Raw genomic sequence first — 14757 nt, 5'->3', positions numbered from 1 at the left:
TGTCTGGAACCTTGTTTAATTAATGAATTTATATTTAGGTCAGGATCCTTCGATCACGCTTGTATTAATATAGGATTTAATTCAAATATACATAACTGGTGTTAATTAACCCTAGACAATACATTTATAAATAGCCCTTGCAGGCTGTCGCTCAAGCCTGGTGTTGTCAGTAGCCCGCAGCAATAATACAGCTATGCTAATTTAAAAAACTTTTTTATTATTAAAAAATGTTGGTAGAAACATGACTTTCTTTGGCAGGTACCCATGATAGGTGTTACTAAAGGTTAATTAGGTTGCAGTTTCTAAACTGTGTGGAAACCCGGCCAGTGTGTACTGTCTTGAAGATGGAAATCATATCAGGTCAGAGGTCATCAAAGTAAAATCAGAAAAGTACAGCAGAACCTCAGAGTTACGAATCCCTTGGGAATGGTTGTTCGTGAGTGTGAAATGTCCGTACTTTGAAAAGCAGTTTTGAATGGCTTTAATATATCCATAAAAAATGGGTTAATGTAAAGCTTGTTCTTATTTTATTTTAAACACAATGCGTTTGTGAATGACTCCCTAAAAAACCTGTACTGTGTTTAAAACTAAAATGTTCTTATTAAAATTGCCTATACATTCTTCAAAATCTGCGTCACCTTTGTCTGGATACATTTGTTGGCCTCAGTAATCTTTCCTTCATGGCCAGCACGATGCTAGTAATAGCAGTGCCTAGCTGGCTGAACTGCATGCATGGTTGAGTGATCGCATACTTGTTCAGCAGACAAGTCAGTTCATAAGTTTGATGTTCAGAACTCTGAGATAGTACTGTATATATGGGGGGGGGGGGGGGGGGGGGGGGGGGGGGGGGGGGATTTACAATGTATCCTATAGTTATTAAAGGTATGGTTCCCGATTGTCTTAGTTTGCAATCTCATTGGAGGAACGGATGTGCTTGTTATAATGGGTAACATTATAAACAGGGGACGTAGTGATGTGATCTGTTCCTTTGTGAATGGTTAAAATAAACAACCAGAAGGAGAACCTGTGTTGTGAAATGTGAGTATTTTGTTTGTCGTTAATAATACTTTGTATTGTACTATTTGGACGGCTAACACAATCCGGAGCTGTCGCCAAAGGCCAGCACTAAACCCAGATCAACAACACTACACTTTTTCACTAAAGAACTGTATTCACCACACTTATTAAATCGAACAAGTATCAATTAGGAAGACGTTTTAAGTGACAAAAAACTTAAAGTGTTGAATCAGTAAGAAAATAATCCAGAAGTAAACCGTTAATTATTTTTACCGATTCAACACTTACCATTGTTTAATCGCTTATATAAAGCTTGAATGTGATGTGTATCACTGCAGCCTCAATAAAAGACAGATACCTAGTAAAGCACATACCTTCTCATTCATGGTTTTGTGATTTTTTTTTGTCTTCTTTAAGAACTGCTTCAAGCTTCCGGATGACATGTATTCCGTAATGAAAATTACCTGAAAAATGTAAGAGACTGTTATGATTTAATTTTAACAGGTGCAGGCCAGAGCCTTCAACATTGTTTTCATTATTATATTAAAAAAAAAATGTGCTGTTTACATTACAACCAGGTTACAACTAGATTTGGAAGGCAAAATGTCCATAAAAAAAACACAAGATGTTCCAAAAAAAATAAATACAATGTGGCCACCATGTACAGTACTGGTGGTACACATATGGAGTGGTTCTAACACATTATTATTATCATTATTATTATTTAAGAGCAGTTTGTAATTCAATCTGATTCAACACAGTGGATTTCACTTCCGATTTGTCCCAATGTATCAATGTCTGACCTCATTTTCAGCACACATGCCAATTTGTGATCTGTAATATCAGGAAATGTTCAATGCAAGTCTGGACTGGGTCATTAATTCACCACCAAAAGTATTACAAATGTTTACACTAAAAGTGAACCCTGCAATAAACAAACAATATAGGTAAAATATGTTAATATATAATATATAATGCATACATATTATTTATAGTCTCAAAATATTATCATTATATCCTGTATGATTTGGGGACATTCCTGCACAAGAATCGCCAAATAAGTTTGCCTAAATGTAAATATCTTAACTAATAGAACAAAAAGCATCCCAAAACTTACCCTGGCTCTATTTTCCTTCACGTCTGCCCAGTACTTATGGAATTTTACAATGTTCAGGTGCTCCAGTTGGATCAAGTTGTCAAAAACAGCTTTAACCTTCTCCTGAAAAACATTTAAGTTATAACCTTGAAAAAAATAACATTCTTTTAAGAACACCAGGGTTCAAAGTTAGAACCTGTCAAATGCAAGTTGATTTTGTCTAGGCCAAGCGCTGCCAGATTTTTCTGCAGCGCCCTACCAAATTTTGTAAGTAACCAGGTAAACATAGCCTGAGCATCGTCTGGCGAGAGTGTTTACTTTCCAACCATCTTGTAGCAGTTGGTTTCAATGTGATTTGTGTTCAACAAAGTCTGATTTACAAAACATGAAAAAAAAAATTCTGTAGCATCCAACACATTTAAAACAAAACCAAGTAATGAATATTTTACATGTTAGCATTACCAATAAAGAGCTATAACATTGCAGTGTTCCTTTTCACTTTTAAGCACCAATCTACATTTGTAATTCTATTTATATTTGAATTAAACCAAAGTTGTAGAAAGTAAATCAGACTCTATTTTTACTGTTGCTGTTTTCTCTGTCATGTACAGTAGTTTCCAGCCAAGAGAACACCCCTCAGGAAGTAAGCGAAGTGTTCTTATAGCCAAAGTGTTCTCCAAGACGGAATTTTAAGCGAAGATTCTTGAAAAATTGTGCATCCGTGCATATTAAGTTTTTGTTGTTTTTTGGGTTTTTTTTGTCCAGCAGCTCTCACACACTGCACATCTTGCCGTCTCGATTAAACAAGCCAAGCATACTTCATCTCCCATTCAAAATTATAAGAACGTATTTTTCATTTGTGTTTTAGTTCATTATTACTGCTTGCAAGTGGTTCGGTCACCGTAGTAGATGGATCATCCCCGAAGATGCTGACTGCTCAGCAAAAAAACTTCTGATTGACAACTGACCAGCTATCAGTGTACAGTCCACACTAGGTATTCACTTTTATGCTAAAAAAAAAAAAAAAAAAAAAAATCTGTAAGGACATCCCTGTTAAACCGGTGGCAAAAAATAAGAAAAGCACAACATTAAAATTAGGCAACTGCAAAAATGAAATGCGACTTAAAAGTAGGATCGGGATGAGCAATTTACGTAAATTTGTCTGTCAGCTCTGTTCGAAATAAAATTAAAAAGGGACCGGAATTAGGCTCAGGCAAGATATGAAGGTAAAAGCAAAGATTGTTTTGTAATTAAGAGTTTAATTATGAAACAGAATCAGCTAAATTTGTTTAAAATGGAAGTCACCTAATTAAAAATAAAACCCGAAAACTTCAAGCCCTACTTGTGTGTGTTCACATTTACTTTTTCCAAAATACTTGTTTTATTTCTTAGCAATATGAACCTCTGTTAACATGGGGCATAACACATTATTTTAAAATAAAATACAGTGTATGGTGGGATATTATCATATTCATTTCCAATGTTCATTGCGCTGCTAGGAACTGTAACCAAATTATTCTAATAGCATTAGTGTGTGTACGCATTACGCACGACTAAACATGAAACGGTACTTCAGAGAGGATGCTAAAGTTCGTGCTGGATTAATTAAAACATTTGAGTACGGTTCTCGAGATCAGTTATGTAGTGTGGACAGGGCGGCGAGTAAATATCCTTAATATTGCTGGTAAAGCCAAATATGAGGCTCATTGCTGTCACCTACAGGACTGGAGTGTACCTTAATCAATGCTGTTATATTGCAGAACAGTTTTTTTTTAAATAAGCAAGCATGTCTGCGTCCCTTTCCATCCTGTGTGTCCAGTGAATGCAAGATAATATATTTATCCAGCCAATGGATTTCTTTTGCCTCTAGGATTTTTTCTTTTAAATCAACGCATGAACTAAAATAATCAATGTTAATATGTAGCCACAACATTAAGCCTCCAGTAGTGCAGTTTCTTTACCAAGTGTCTAGAGCAATTTTTCAGTTTTGACAGTTACAGTATCGACAAGCACAATTTGAAATGGTTTGTTTACGTGCTTGTTGATTGTAACACTTTTGTTCATATAAGTAGTGTGGTAAAGTGGATTCATGTTTTATTTCTGTGTGGGGATGACACAGCTGTGACATTCCGTTACTGTTTGATTAAAAAAAATAATCTTTTGTAATTCTATTGTTTATTATAATTGTTGCAGATAGTTCAACTGCAGTTATGTTTAGTTTGTGAATATAACTATTAATGAAACATGTCGAATAGAATGATAAAATTAAATCAGCTTTTAGTGCTGAAGATTAAAAAAAAGTATCGCATTTGTAAATTACTATTTAAAAAAAGATAATGTAGGATGGGACATGGTACAGGTTTATTAAGTGGAATTTTCAACAAGAACAGGAAGAGATTAGAAATCAGGTCCACACTGAAACATGGTTTACTTTTGTGTTTTTTCTCTAACTCTTTACGATTCAGTCATCATAATTATAATGTAATTTACATGTTCCAATAGTTGCTTCCTATACCTAATCTGTTATACTCTAAGAATGTTCACCTACAATCTGGCATTTTCTAGACTTTCTGTAATTAGGTTCTGCATTATCACACTGAAGTTTATAGCACCTTGTAGACAATGCTATCATAGCATCAAAGGGTATAAATACTTTTGAATTAGCATTTTTGGAGTTTTGAGAAAAAAAAAAAAAAAAAAAAAAAGCTGAAATAATTTGTAGAGATTGATTTCTTGTAACTTTTTCCTCATCCACTAAAACAAAAAATTCCTAAAATTCTGTTTGAGAAATTTCAGAGAGAAACTTCGATACAACGTATTGCCTTGAGACCGTAAAAAAACAGTATAACGGAGGTATGCAATAACCAGATACATGCACATACTCGCCAAATCGGCACAAAAAAAACCTAGTACAGTACTAATTGATTAATGTACATATACAATGTATGTAGAATAATGGTTTATTACAGAACATAAAACAATGTAACATGTAACTAGTACTGTTCATTACTACACAGTATGCAACATTCTGTATTTTAATTATTTAATACAGTAATTCTATGTTGCCTTGGATAAAGAGGGTCAGCTAAATTATAAAAAACAAAAACCATTTAATACTGAATACTGTACTTTAATTAGTAAAATAAACAAATTAATAAAAAATACAGTACAGTAATAACACATTATACAAATAAAACTGAATAAAACTTGCTTTTGCAACTAAATACATACATTAACTAGACATTGCAAGAGTTGGTGAATAATTTAATAGTTTAAAATCCAAGTTTAAAAATACAATTTCACTGAAGCTAAATAAATTAAACCCCAAAAACACTGCATGTATCTGCCTGTTTACACTGGTTACAGCGCTCTCAGTGGCAGACCTATAAGCATCCAAGACGGCGGACCGAAAGCTCATTGGCAGGTCTAGTTCTACATATGTCTACGAGGTAAAATCGGTTCTTAATTCGGTTGTTGATTTTTTTTTTGCTCTAATGTGGACAAGGCCTTAGACGACTGCCTCAGCGACTGCTGCTTTTTAAACTTGAGCTCTTTGACAACATAATTCTGACTGCTTCGTCCTTTAAGGTTTCTCCAATAATGTACAGTTTGTCCTTAAGTGAAATTGACGATCATTTAGTGCTGGAAATGATAATACTGCATAAATTGGAGAGCAAGGTCAAGTTCAAAACGACAAAATACAATATTGAGGCCTATTAATTTATTATTGTTTATAATAGATTATCACCACATAGCGTACTTCTGTTTAACTAGTGAAACGTGTGCTTTAACAAACAATGTCATACAAACTATAAAACTTACACACACAGCTAACTAATGTCATGGATTCAATGATAATGTGGCACACGTTATTTATTTATTTTTTTTAAATCGCTGTCTTTATAGGTGTGCATGATTTGTTAGTTACCGAAATCTCAGGTCAACAGCTAGAAGACAGATCAAAAGGTTAATTTCGTACCACTTAATTTACACCAATGAAACATAACCTGGTTAACCATACTGATGGTATATCAAATGCTTCGATGACAAACATGGTTGCATTCTTGTAAAACTTAAGGATACAACAAAATACATTGACAAGGGAATGTTCATCCAGAGTCAGCAATACACAACACTGGTTTTTCCTCAAGTGAAACAAATGTGGCTCTTTCATGTGTGAAAGATACACCCTCTACTGTTTCCCTTGAGTCTCAAAAAGCTATTGATCACAAATGCAGTACAATTCCTTGTACTTCTATGGACAACCTTTCTTTTGTACCCCAGCCCTGATCCATCAGAGGATAAAGCAATGGAATTAACAGTGACAACCCTTAAACATTCCAAAGACTACCTGTCAAAAGACAAAGGTTAATTGATTAATAAACTGAAAGCTGTGTTGGAGAGAAAGGTAAGTGCCAAATAATTTCAAATAATTTCATTGGGATTCAGTTGTTTTACTGCCATTAGCAAGCGTGATGGTGGCCAAAGAACTTAAACAACGTATCTAATTTGATCTTTACACAAGATTCCATGAATGTTCTCTCATTATCTAACCAGATGTACTCCAGTATTTATTAGTCTTCATGTTTTCTTTTTCTTTTGGACATGAACAAATGCTGGTCCAGATCTTCAATCCAGATCAAATAAAGTGCCTTAAGAGCAGGTTAATTAAAGACCGAACTTTATGGTTCTTCAACAAGTAGCGACAGTTTAAAGATTAGAATTGCAAGTGGTCTGAATGGATATGAATACCTAAGAAAAGGATTATTTTAAATAGTATTTATGAACTTTATGTATCAATTATAGTTAATATAGAGAATCTATTATGGACTGGTCATCCAACAAAAAAGGTCATTCTTCAGTTGGTTGATTAGCTGTGGACCTTAGTCATGTGTTACAACAATTAAATGTTATTTTAAATTTTGTTAGAAGAAATGGAATAATATTAAGTCTGTGATTGTAAGATCGTCATTATGATCTAATTTACAGAACGTAAGTATCCAATGCCAAGTTACCATACCATAACCTGGTGTCTCGAGGCCACTGAGTGTCATGAAGTCTCACGAAAAATAACTTGGAAAATGACACTGCATATGCTTGTAAAAAATGCTAATTTTATTGCAGGAGACAATGGTAATTGTGTTCAGTATGGAAGCAAGTCTGCTTCCATGTATTTTAAGCAAATAATTGTTTAAAATACAGTACAGGGTGCTTATAAAAGTTGGTTGGCTTATTTGTGAAAACTGCACCATGGTACAATTAAATCTAGTGCACATACAAATGGGACAATGGGGACCACATTCCCATATGTACTGTCATTGTCTATGGGAACGTGTTTACTATGATCCCATTTGTATGTGTACAAATGTCATCGCTCCATGGTGCAATTTTTAAGATAAAGTTGTTTGAATAGGTCAACTAACTTTTATAAGCATCCTGTACGTGATTACTGTATGGGTCAAAGAAATGTTTCATCGTTTTATTTAAATCAATATGCCCCCCCCCCCTTTTAAAGTTAATTGTACATAGGCCTACTTTGGTTTTGTACAAATGTCTACTTTGGTCTGTGTAAAAAGGTAATTGTTTAAACTGTACATACATTTATACAGTACACCCTCCCTATAACGTCCTTCTGTATATAACGAGCCTGGCCCCCAAATAAAAAATATATATAAAAAAGATAATAATGTAACGTATGCCTGGTCTGTGACGTGCAGGAACGCTAGGGGTAGGAGGGGCTGTGTTTCACACCAGACAAACAGTCTATGGGCAACAGGCACGGACCACAGGAGCTGCTGGTGATGGGCCGTGGTGGGACGAGGCGGGACTAACTGTGGCTAAAGACCAGTGACAGGGACTGTTTGTTGTTGTTGTGAAACAGACAGAAGCAAATAAGCAGAGACAGAATAGTTCCACCCTGAGATTCCTTTAAAAAATCAAAGTGCTCTTCTGGGCTACAGGCAAGAGCTCCACTGTTAGCCCTGTCCATTTATGACATCATTGCCCTATCCTTTTTGACATAATCCTTGACGTGAATGAGGAAATAAGTGAACCAGGAAAAGCAGTCCAATCCTTAGAATGCACTAAATGGTGGTTCAAAAAGACTAGGAGACCACTGATAATGTGGCCAGTAACAGAAGATACAAAGTTTAAGTTTGGGCAAATTATAAATAGAGTGCCGCATAAGGAACCAGACTTTTTGAAGTCTTTCTTAACAGGCAACTACAATTCTCTGGACCCATACCAGTTTCAGTAAAAAGTTCACCCCCTTTTATTTGCATAACTGCTCGACACACCTCCTGTAGTTTGAAGTTTTTCCTCTCTGAGAATTGAACCTCATTCCACACAACCTCCACTCCCTCCTCTGTGTCCATTGCCAGGTAGGCACTGTCGATCCCTGGGACATTCCTCTGGTTAACCTGCAAAAAATCAGACAAATCTGAACTAAATTACAGTTAAATTAGCTCACAAATATAACCAACATACAAATCAAACTATAGTTTAGCTAAACACTATTGTACCAGTAGTATTTGATTTAATTAAAAGTGAATAAATAATTCAGGAAGCTGAATCTTTTGTCTACCGGAAATATCTGCAAGAACATGAGCCTAGCCTAATGTTATCTTGGGATTTGTTGACAAATGGCAAATCTGAAAAATAAAACTGAAACGGCCATTGCCTCAAAATACACACTAAGTTGAAGGATTAGTAAAGAATTGTAGATATGATAATTAGATCCAGGACATTACTATAGATCTCTGTAATGCAATTTAGTTTGAGATTGTTTAACATTAAATCTTGTACGAAGCACACATTACTGAATACTGTATAACTCAACATACGTTCTGTCCCCCGCCCGTCCACTGCCTCCTTTTTGTTGCCTTCTGCTTACTACTTTTCTGTGCCCAGTAATGAATGAGCATACAGTTAGGCATTCCTTTTTCACAATGCAACACAACTTGTTTAATCCATAGGTCAGCAAACACTCAAATTCTTTGCTTTGGCTAAGTACTGCATACACAGAAAGAAAATATTTTTTTAAATAGACATAATTAAAATACGTTTTATATCAAATGTGAAGCATGCTAAATAATTTGGAGTAAGATGCAAGCCTCAAATTGAATTTTACATCCAATTTGCATATTTTAATACAAATAAAATTTCTGTAAAATGTTTAAAAAAAAAAAAAAAAAAAAATCATATGCACTACAGCCACATGGATGCCTACTCCAGTTACTTTCGAATTTTCAATGATTTTTTTTTCCCTCCCAGGTTATTTTCCACAAAAAGTTTGTTAATCCAGAAAAGCAATAGTACCCAAACAGATCAGTACCATTTGTGAAACATTAGTTTCACAACCACATCAAAATCACCCAGTGCTTACTTTCCTTCCTCTTACCTCCTCTCTCCGTTTTTGCCAGCGCCCACAAGGACTCTCCTCGAGGATCTCAGACTCATCTTCACTTTCCTCCTCCTCCTCCTCCTCCTCATCCTCTGTTGCTGGGGGGGCCTGGGCCACTGCTGTGACCGGAGGTGACATGGGAGAAATGCCGGGGACTGCAGACACAGACTCTGGCTTCACTTCTGATCCAGGAACCAGAACAGACTTTGCGTCTCCCTCAGACATTCCTCTTCAAACACTGGATTTCTGTAGCAACAATACAGAATGCAGCTGGAGCACATTATATGGAGTAAAACTGGGTATTAATCTGCTCTGCGAGTGCACGTAGGATACAGAAATAGATTTTAGACTGTTTTTCAACTTTAACCGTTGCAGAAGACACTAAAGTTATCACAGTATTGCAAGACAACAAAACTTATAACAAAGTCACGTGTATAAATGTTTATTGCATTGTATTCCAACATAAACCGATGGAATAAAGTTATGAGTTGTACATCGTGAAATTATTATCATAAGCCTGGTTCCCTGAAATAAGACTATTAACCATTACAAAATGTGTGTTTCCCTTTACGACACCTGAACTGAAAACTACCAAATACCAAATAACTTCGTCTTTCTGCTTAGAGATAGATACATATATAAAAACACGTTACTCTATTACCCAAGGGACCTTACAATACTTCCTTAAAGTTTTGTTGAAAAATATTGATGTATGGGCAAATACAAGACATTGTTTCATCTGAGTGATTGAGAATGATATAATACAGTTTTATTCTCAAGGTCTTCATAAGCAATAATGGACACTACAATTTATTTTCTCAAAATAAATAACATTATATGCTTATATTCTTGATATTTATAAATGCTGTAAAATATACATATTAAAACACGACAGAATAAGTGTTCTACTATAATATGTCAAACATCAGATTTACACAGTTTCCCGCTTTTTTATTAGCTCTAAACAAGTTTGTGATGTTTCGTTTCTGCTTTTGTCTTTTACTGACTGCTGTAAACAGTCTCTGCCCTTTACACGAAATGTCGCTCTCAATGTCGTCACACAAAAAAAAGGATTGTACTGCAAAGTACGCTGGACGTGTAAGTCATCAAAACAAAGTGCTTTATTTATCGTGTTTACACAATCGCGGTCCTAGCACACTTAAGTATGATCGTGTTAACACGATCCCAGTCCTTAACCCTGTCCGACATCATCAAAAAGACAAAGCACAGGTCTCTAGTCGTTTTTTCTCCGGAAAAAAACGAGAAAACCTTTCAATGGCCGAAGGTAGGAAAAAAAAAAAAAAAAAAAAAAAACACAACACTAGAGATAACATGGACGTAAAGGGTAGCTGCTTCTGCATCCAGTGCTCAAAGAATGTCACAGACATTTGCAGAGCTTTTTTGGAGATGTTATAGTAACACAATAATGACTTGGGTCACATTATTGAGGAGTTTGGTGATAAAACGAGTGATCAGATGAGGATTTATCAGTATGCACGTCTGTAAGGAGGTATGTGAAAAATACAGCTAACAAGGGGTGGGGCGTTGCTATAGATAATGTACTAGATAGTGTCCTTTTGCGATTCAATGCCTTTTAAACCCGTTTTACCCCGAAAAAAAAATGTAAGCAGTGTGTGTGAAAATAAATTGGACCTGACACACCTTACAAGCGCTGAATAAATGGACTGCAAAGGGTTAAAGGGTTAAACGCACCAGCAGCATACACCTCCTTCAGTACAACCTCTGTCATCATTCTGCACTGCTTGTTTGGGAAAAAGGATAGTCCTTGTACAGTGGAAGTAAAGGAAAAATGCATTATTAATTTTCGGATATCTGTGTATTAAATATAAAAATATCTTAAAATATGGCCCACTATGAACCTTAATCTTAAAAATGATTAAAAAATTGCTTCAGTTTTGGAATTGCAGGCATATGTTCCAGACACTGGATCAGTCGATATTGCTGTGTTGGAGTGCAGAATCACAAACATGGTTGCTGAGGTGACTGTGGTGGTGAATGGAATTCAGTTGATTTTCAAGACTAACAAAGAGGACCCAAACCTAGTGATTACTCCCCTTGTTCAAATAATTTCTTTATGGACAAATACAGAACACATAGAGAAGAACAAAATATCTTATTAGAAGTGCTTATCCTTTTTAGCTTTAGATGACTATCAGAAACACAATGATGACAGTTGACAGATAACATAGTTAATGAACAGCTTGTCCATTAAAACAAGACCAGGCAAAAATAAACAGTTAACCTGTGTGTTCTGTGCATTAGCGTCAGTGCCCTACCCACAAAACATGTACTGTAAGTAGTGCTGGGACAAATATCCAAATATTCAAACAAATATTTTTTGCATTCGTATACAAAAACCTGATATTTGAATTTGCTAGAAATGACAAAAATACCTTGCTATTTACCACCTCACCAAAAGTTGCGCGTGCGTAATAAAGTATGTTATTAATATATATAAATAAATTTAAAAAAAAACACAGGAACACAGCAGATCTTGAGGATCTATTTAAAATTTTTAGGACAGCAAAAAGTAAACAAACCAGATTATGCACACAGGCATAGTGATCTCTATGGCAGGCTATCTGGGTCAGAAATGCCTGCTGCTTTAGTGTCAGAATCTTAAGGGACATAAAAAAGGCAAGCACGTCATTCTGAAATGCCTTGCTTAAACTTTACCCAACTTACTGGAAATGTGTAGTGATTTTTAAATAGATTTTATATATTTGTAACAGGGCGAGCAGCCCTGTACAGTGTTTATTTTAGAATGGGGCTTACACAACTTATTCTTTACATGATATTTTTCTATTTTAACGTGTTACATATTGTAACGTCTTGCTGTAAAAGACACACACAGACAGGGGCCACGCCCCCTTCCCCTATGCTGGGTCTTTGCCTGCGTTCTGAGCAATAACAGCTTTTACTACTTTTTGAAAACGAACGAATATTTAAATTATGAACGGAGGAACTAGGGAGGCAATTTTGATTTCACTCAGGGAGAGAGGCTTTAACCCTCTACATACCAAACCACAACTAGACTCACGATGTGGGTGTGGTAACCAAGCTAGATATAATTCCACTACTGAAAAGACTGACACTAAACAATCAAACCTAATGCTGGAAATGACATGTCAGGTCTGGATGAATAGCCCCACTTTAATCTATCTGAATAGAATTTTCATAAAAGTAGTTACTTCCTTCTAGGTTCCCCAAGGACAGCAATGGCATACTCCTGCTAACCCTAGTATGTGCAGCAGTTGAAGGTTATTGTGACATCCTTATTTTGCTACAAAGAAAACCAGGTTAAAAAAAAGGCGGTGGGTTCTTTATTTTTTTTTTTTTATTTTTTTTTTAGAAGAACTGACAGTTTCAACATGTGTACATAGGTAAACAAGTAAAATCAATTTTAACTTTAACCCTGATGCGCCGGACCACTCTAATTTCGGTGCCTAGGCACCGATGATTTAATCTCTCTTCCGGGATGTCTCACGGCAATAATCAGCATTGTGCATTGTCTACAGTATCCATTGTTTTTGTCCCCCATATTAAAAATGAGTTTATGTATTCCTAATTGTTTCATTCTTTTATAGCATGGCTTCCAAGGCTCCTGTTGCCACACCTGCAGACCATTACCCCTTCAGACATCTCCATGGTTATCTGAGCTCTTACATCCACCAAAGCCAAGTTCACCTGCAAAATCCTCTCACGCAGTTCCCAGGGCTGGTGTTCAGGTTGTAGAAAAACCTAGCTATGGAAATAATCAAGATGGTTGGGCGAAGTTAGCCTAGATGAATTAATGCTCTTCATTGGCCTCATAATTTACATGGGAATTGCACCGTTACCTAACATTCATCGATATAGGAGCATGGCTTCTTTAAATCACAGCTTATGGGCTAAGGTGTAAATGTCATGCGATCGAGATTCAAGGCAATAACGGCTGTGCTACATATTGTTGATCCTGCCGAGAATAACGATCGGCTACGCAAACTGTACTACCTCCTGGATCACCTAAAAGCCACGTTTTAAACTTTACCAGCCAAACCAAAATGTAGCAGTCGATGAGCATAACAGTGAACACGACCCTTTCATACACATGGATTACTACCGTGTAATAGCACTCTCTCAAAAGAGTCTAGAAGAAAAAGTACAAATCCTGCTAATCTAAAACTAAAAAATTGCAAAACTTGATCATTCATGTCAGTAGAAAAAAAAAAAAAAAAAAAAAATACTGTAACTAACTTGAATATACTTCAATTGCCTTTATCCCATATTTTTAACACAATGAAACCAAACTGGTTTTTAAAGTTGCCCTTAAACTGAAAGAAATTAATCTGTAACCCTTTGCGGTCCTATATTGGACCAGGCCCGACATTACAATTTTCCCTTTCCAGTCCGATGTATCTCATAGCCCCATGCACTACAGAGATAACACGGACATAACAAAGGAGACTGCTGCTTCCGCATCCAGCGCTCAAAGAATATCACAGACATTTGCAGAGCTTTTTGAGATGCTATAGTAATAAAATAATGACTTGGATCGCATTATTGAGGAGTTTGGTGGTAAAACGAGTGATCAGGAGAGGATTTATCAGTATGCCCGTCTATAAACAGGTATATGAAAAATACAGCGAACAAGGGTTGGTGCTTGGCTGTAGATACAGTACTGAGAGTCCATCTGCGATTGAATGCCTTTTAAACCTTTAACCTTGTAACAAAGTGCCCGCCCCTGTGTATATTATCTGTTATGTGTTGCGTGAGGTGTGTTTAAATGTTGGTGTACAGACATTGGTACACGGGATATAAACGGGTCTGTGTAACACGAGTGTTTAAAAATGTATATTTGTATTTAGGCACGAGGATTGCACAGCACTTCACGTGCAAGTAAAATGTAGTAATATGTGAGCACGGGGAATTGCACTTTATTAATTCACGTGCTGGGATTCAAGTGAATAATTAATTGGTAATTGAATCCCAGCACAATAGTATATATAGATGCACGTTGTCACATACTGGCGGTTGAGTGTTCGGTGAGTAGGGAACGGGAGAGAGAGGAGGATAAAGAGTTAGATATTTCAATTGCTATTACGTGCTGGTGGGACCAGCACGATACTTGTTTATTTAAAACTCACCTTGTTTGTTAGTGTGTCTAGCTGCTCACCGTTTTTGTTAAGTATTAGTCCGTTTTTGTTTGTCTGTTTTATTTTGGCTACCAGTGCCGTGTCCT

At 36.0% G+C, this 14757-nt stretch overlaps 1 protein-coding gene across 6 annotated transcripts in view; it reads right to left on the bottom strand.

Annotated features, from left to right (window-relative positions):
* Positions 1-14757, bottom strand: part of nrbp1 (nuclear receptor binding protein 1) — an 87181-nt gene that overhangs the window by 41011 nt on the left and 31413 nt on the right. For all 6 annotated transcript variants that reach the window (XM_041250716.1, XM_041250720.1, XM_041250719.1 and 3 more), the window contains 4 exons: positions 9513-9761; positions 8410-8532; positions 2135-2236; positions 1392-1481 (listed from right to left, as the gene is read on the bottom strand). In XM_041250716.1, the coding sequence (XP_041106650.1) occupies positions 1392-1481; positions 2135-2236; positions 8410-8532; positions 9513-9740 (543 nt within the window). In that variant the 5' untranslated portion in view covers positions 9741-9761. The remainder of the gene's footprint in view (positions 1-1391; positions 1482-2134; positions 2237-8409; positions 8533-9512; positions 9762-14757) is intronic.

The sequence above is a fragment of the Polyodon spathula genome, chromosome 5, assembly GCF_017654505.1.
Source record: "Polyodon spathula isolate WHYD16114869_AA chromosome 5, ASM1765450v1, whole genome shotgun sequence".
In the NCBI taxonomy this organism is placed as follows: Eukaryota; Metazoa; Chordata; class Actinopteri; order Acipenseriformes; family Polyodontidae; genus Polyodon; species Polyodon spathula.
This window is presented reverse-complemented; position numbering and strand designations above follow the sequence as displayed.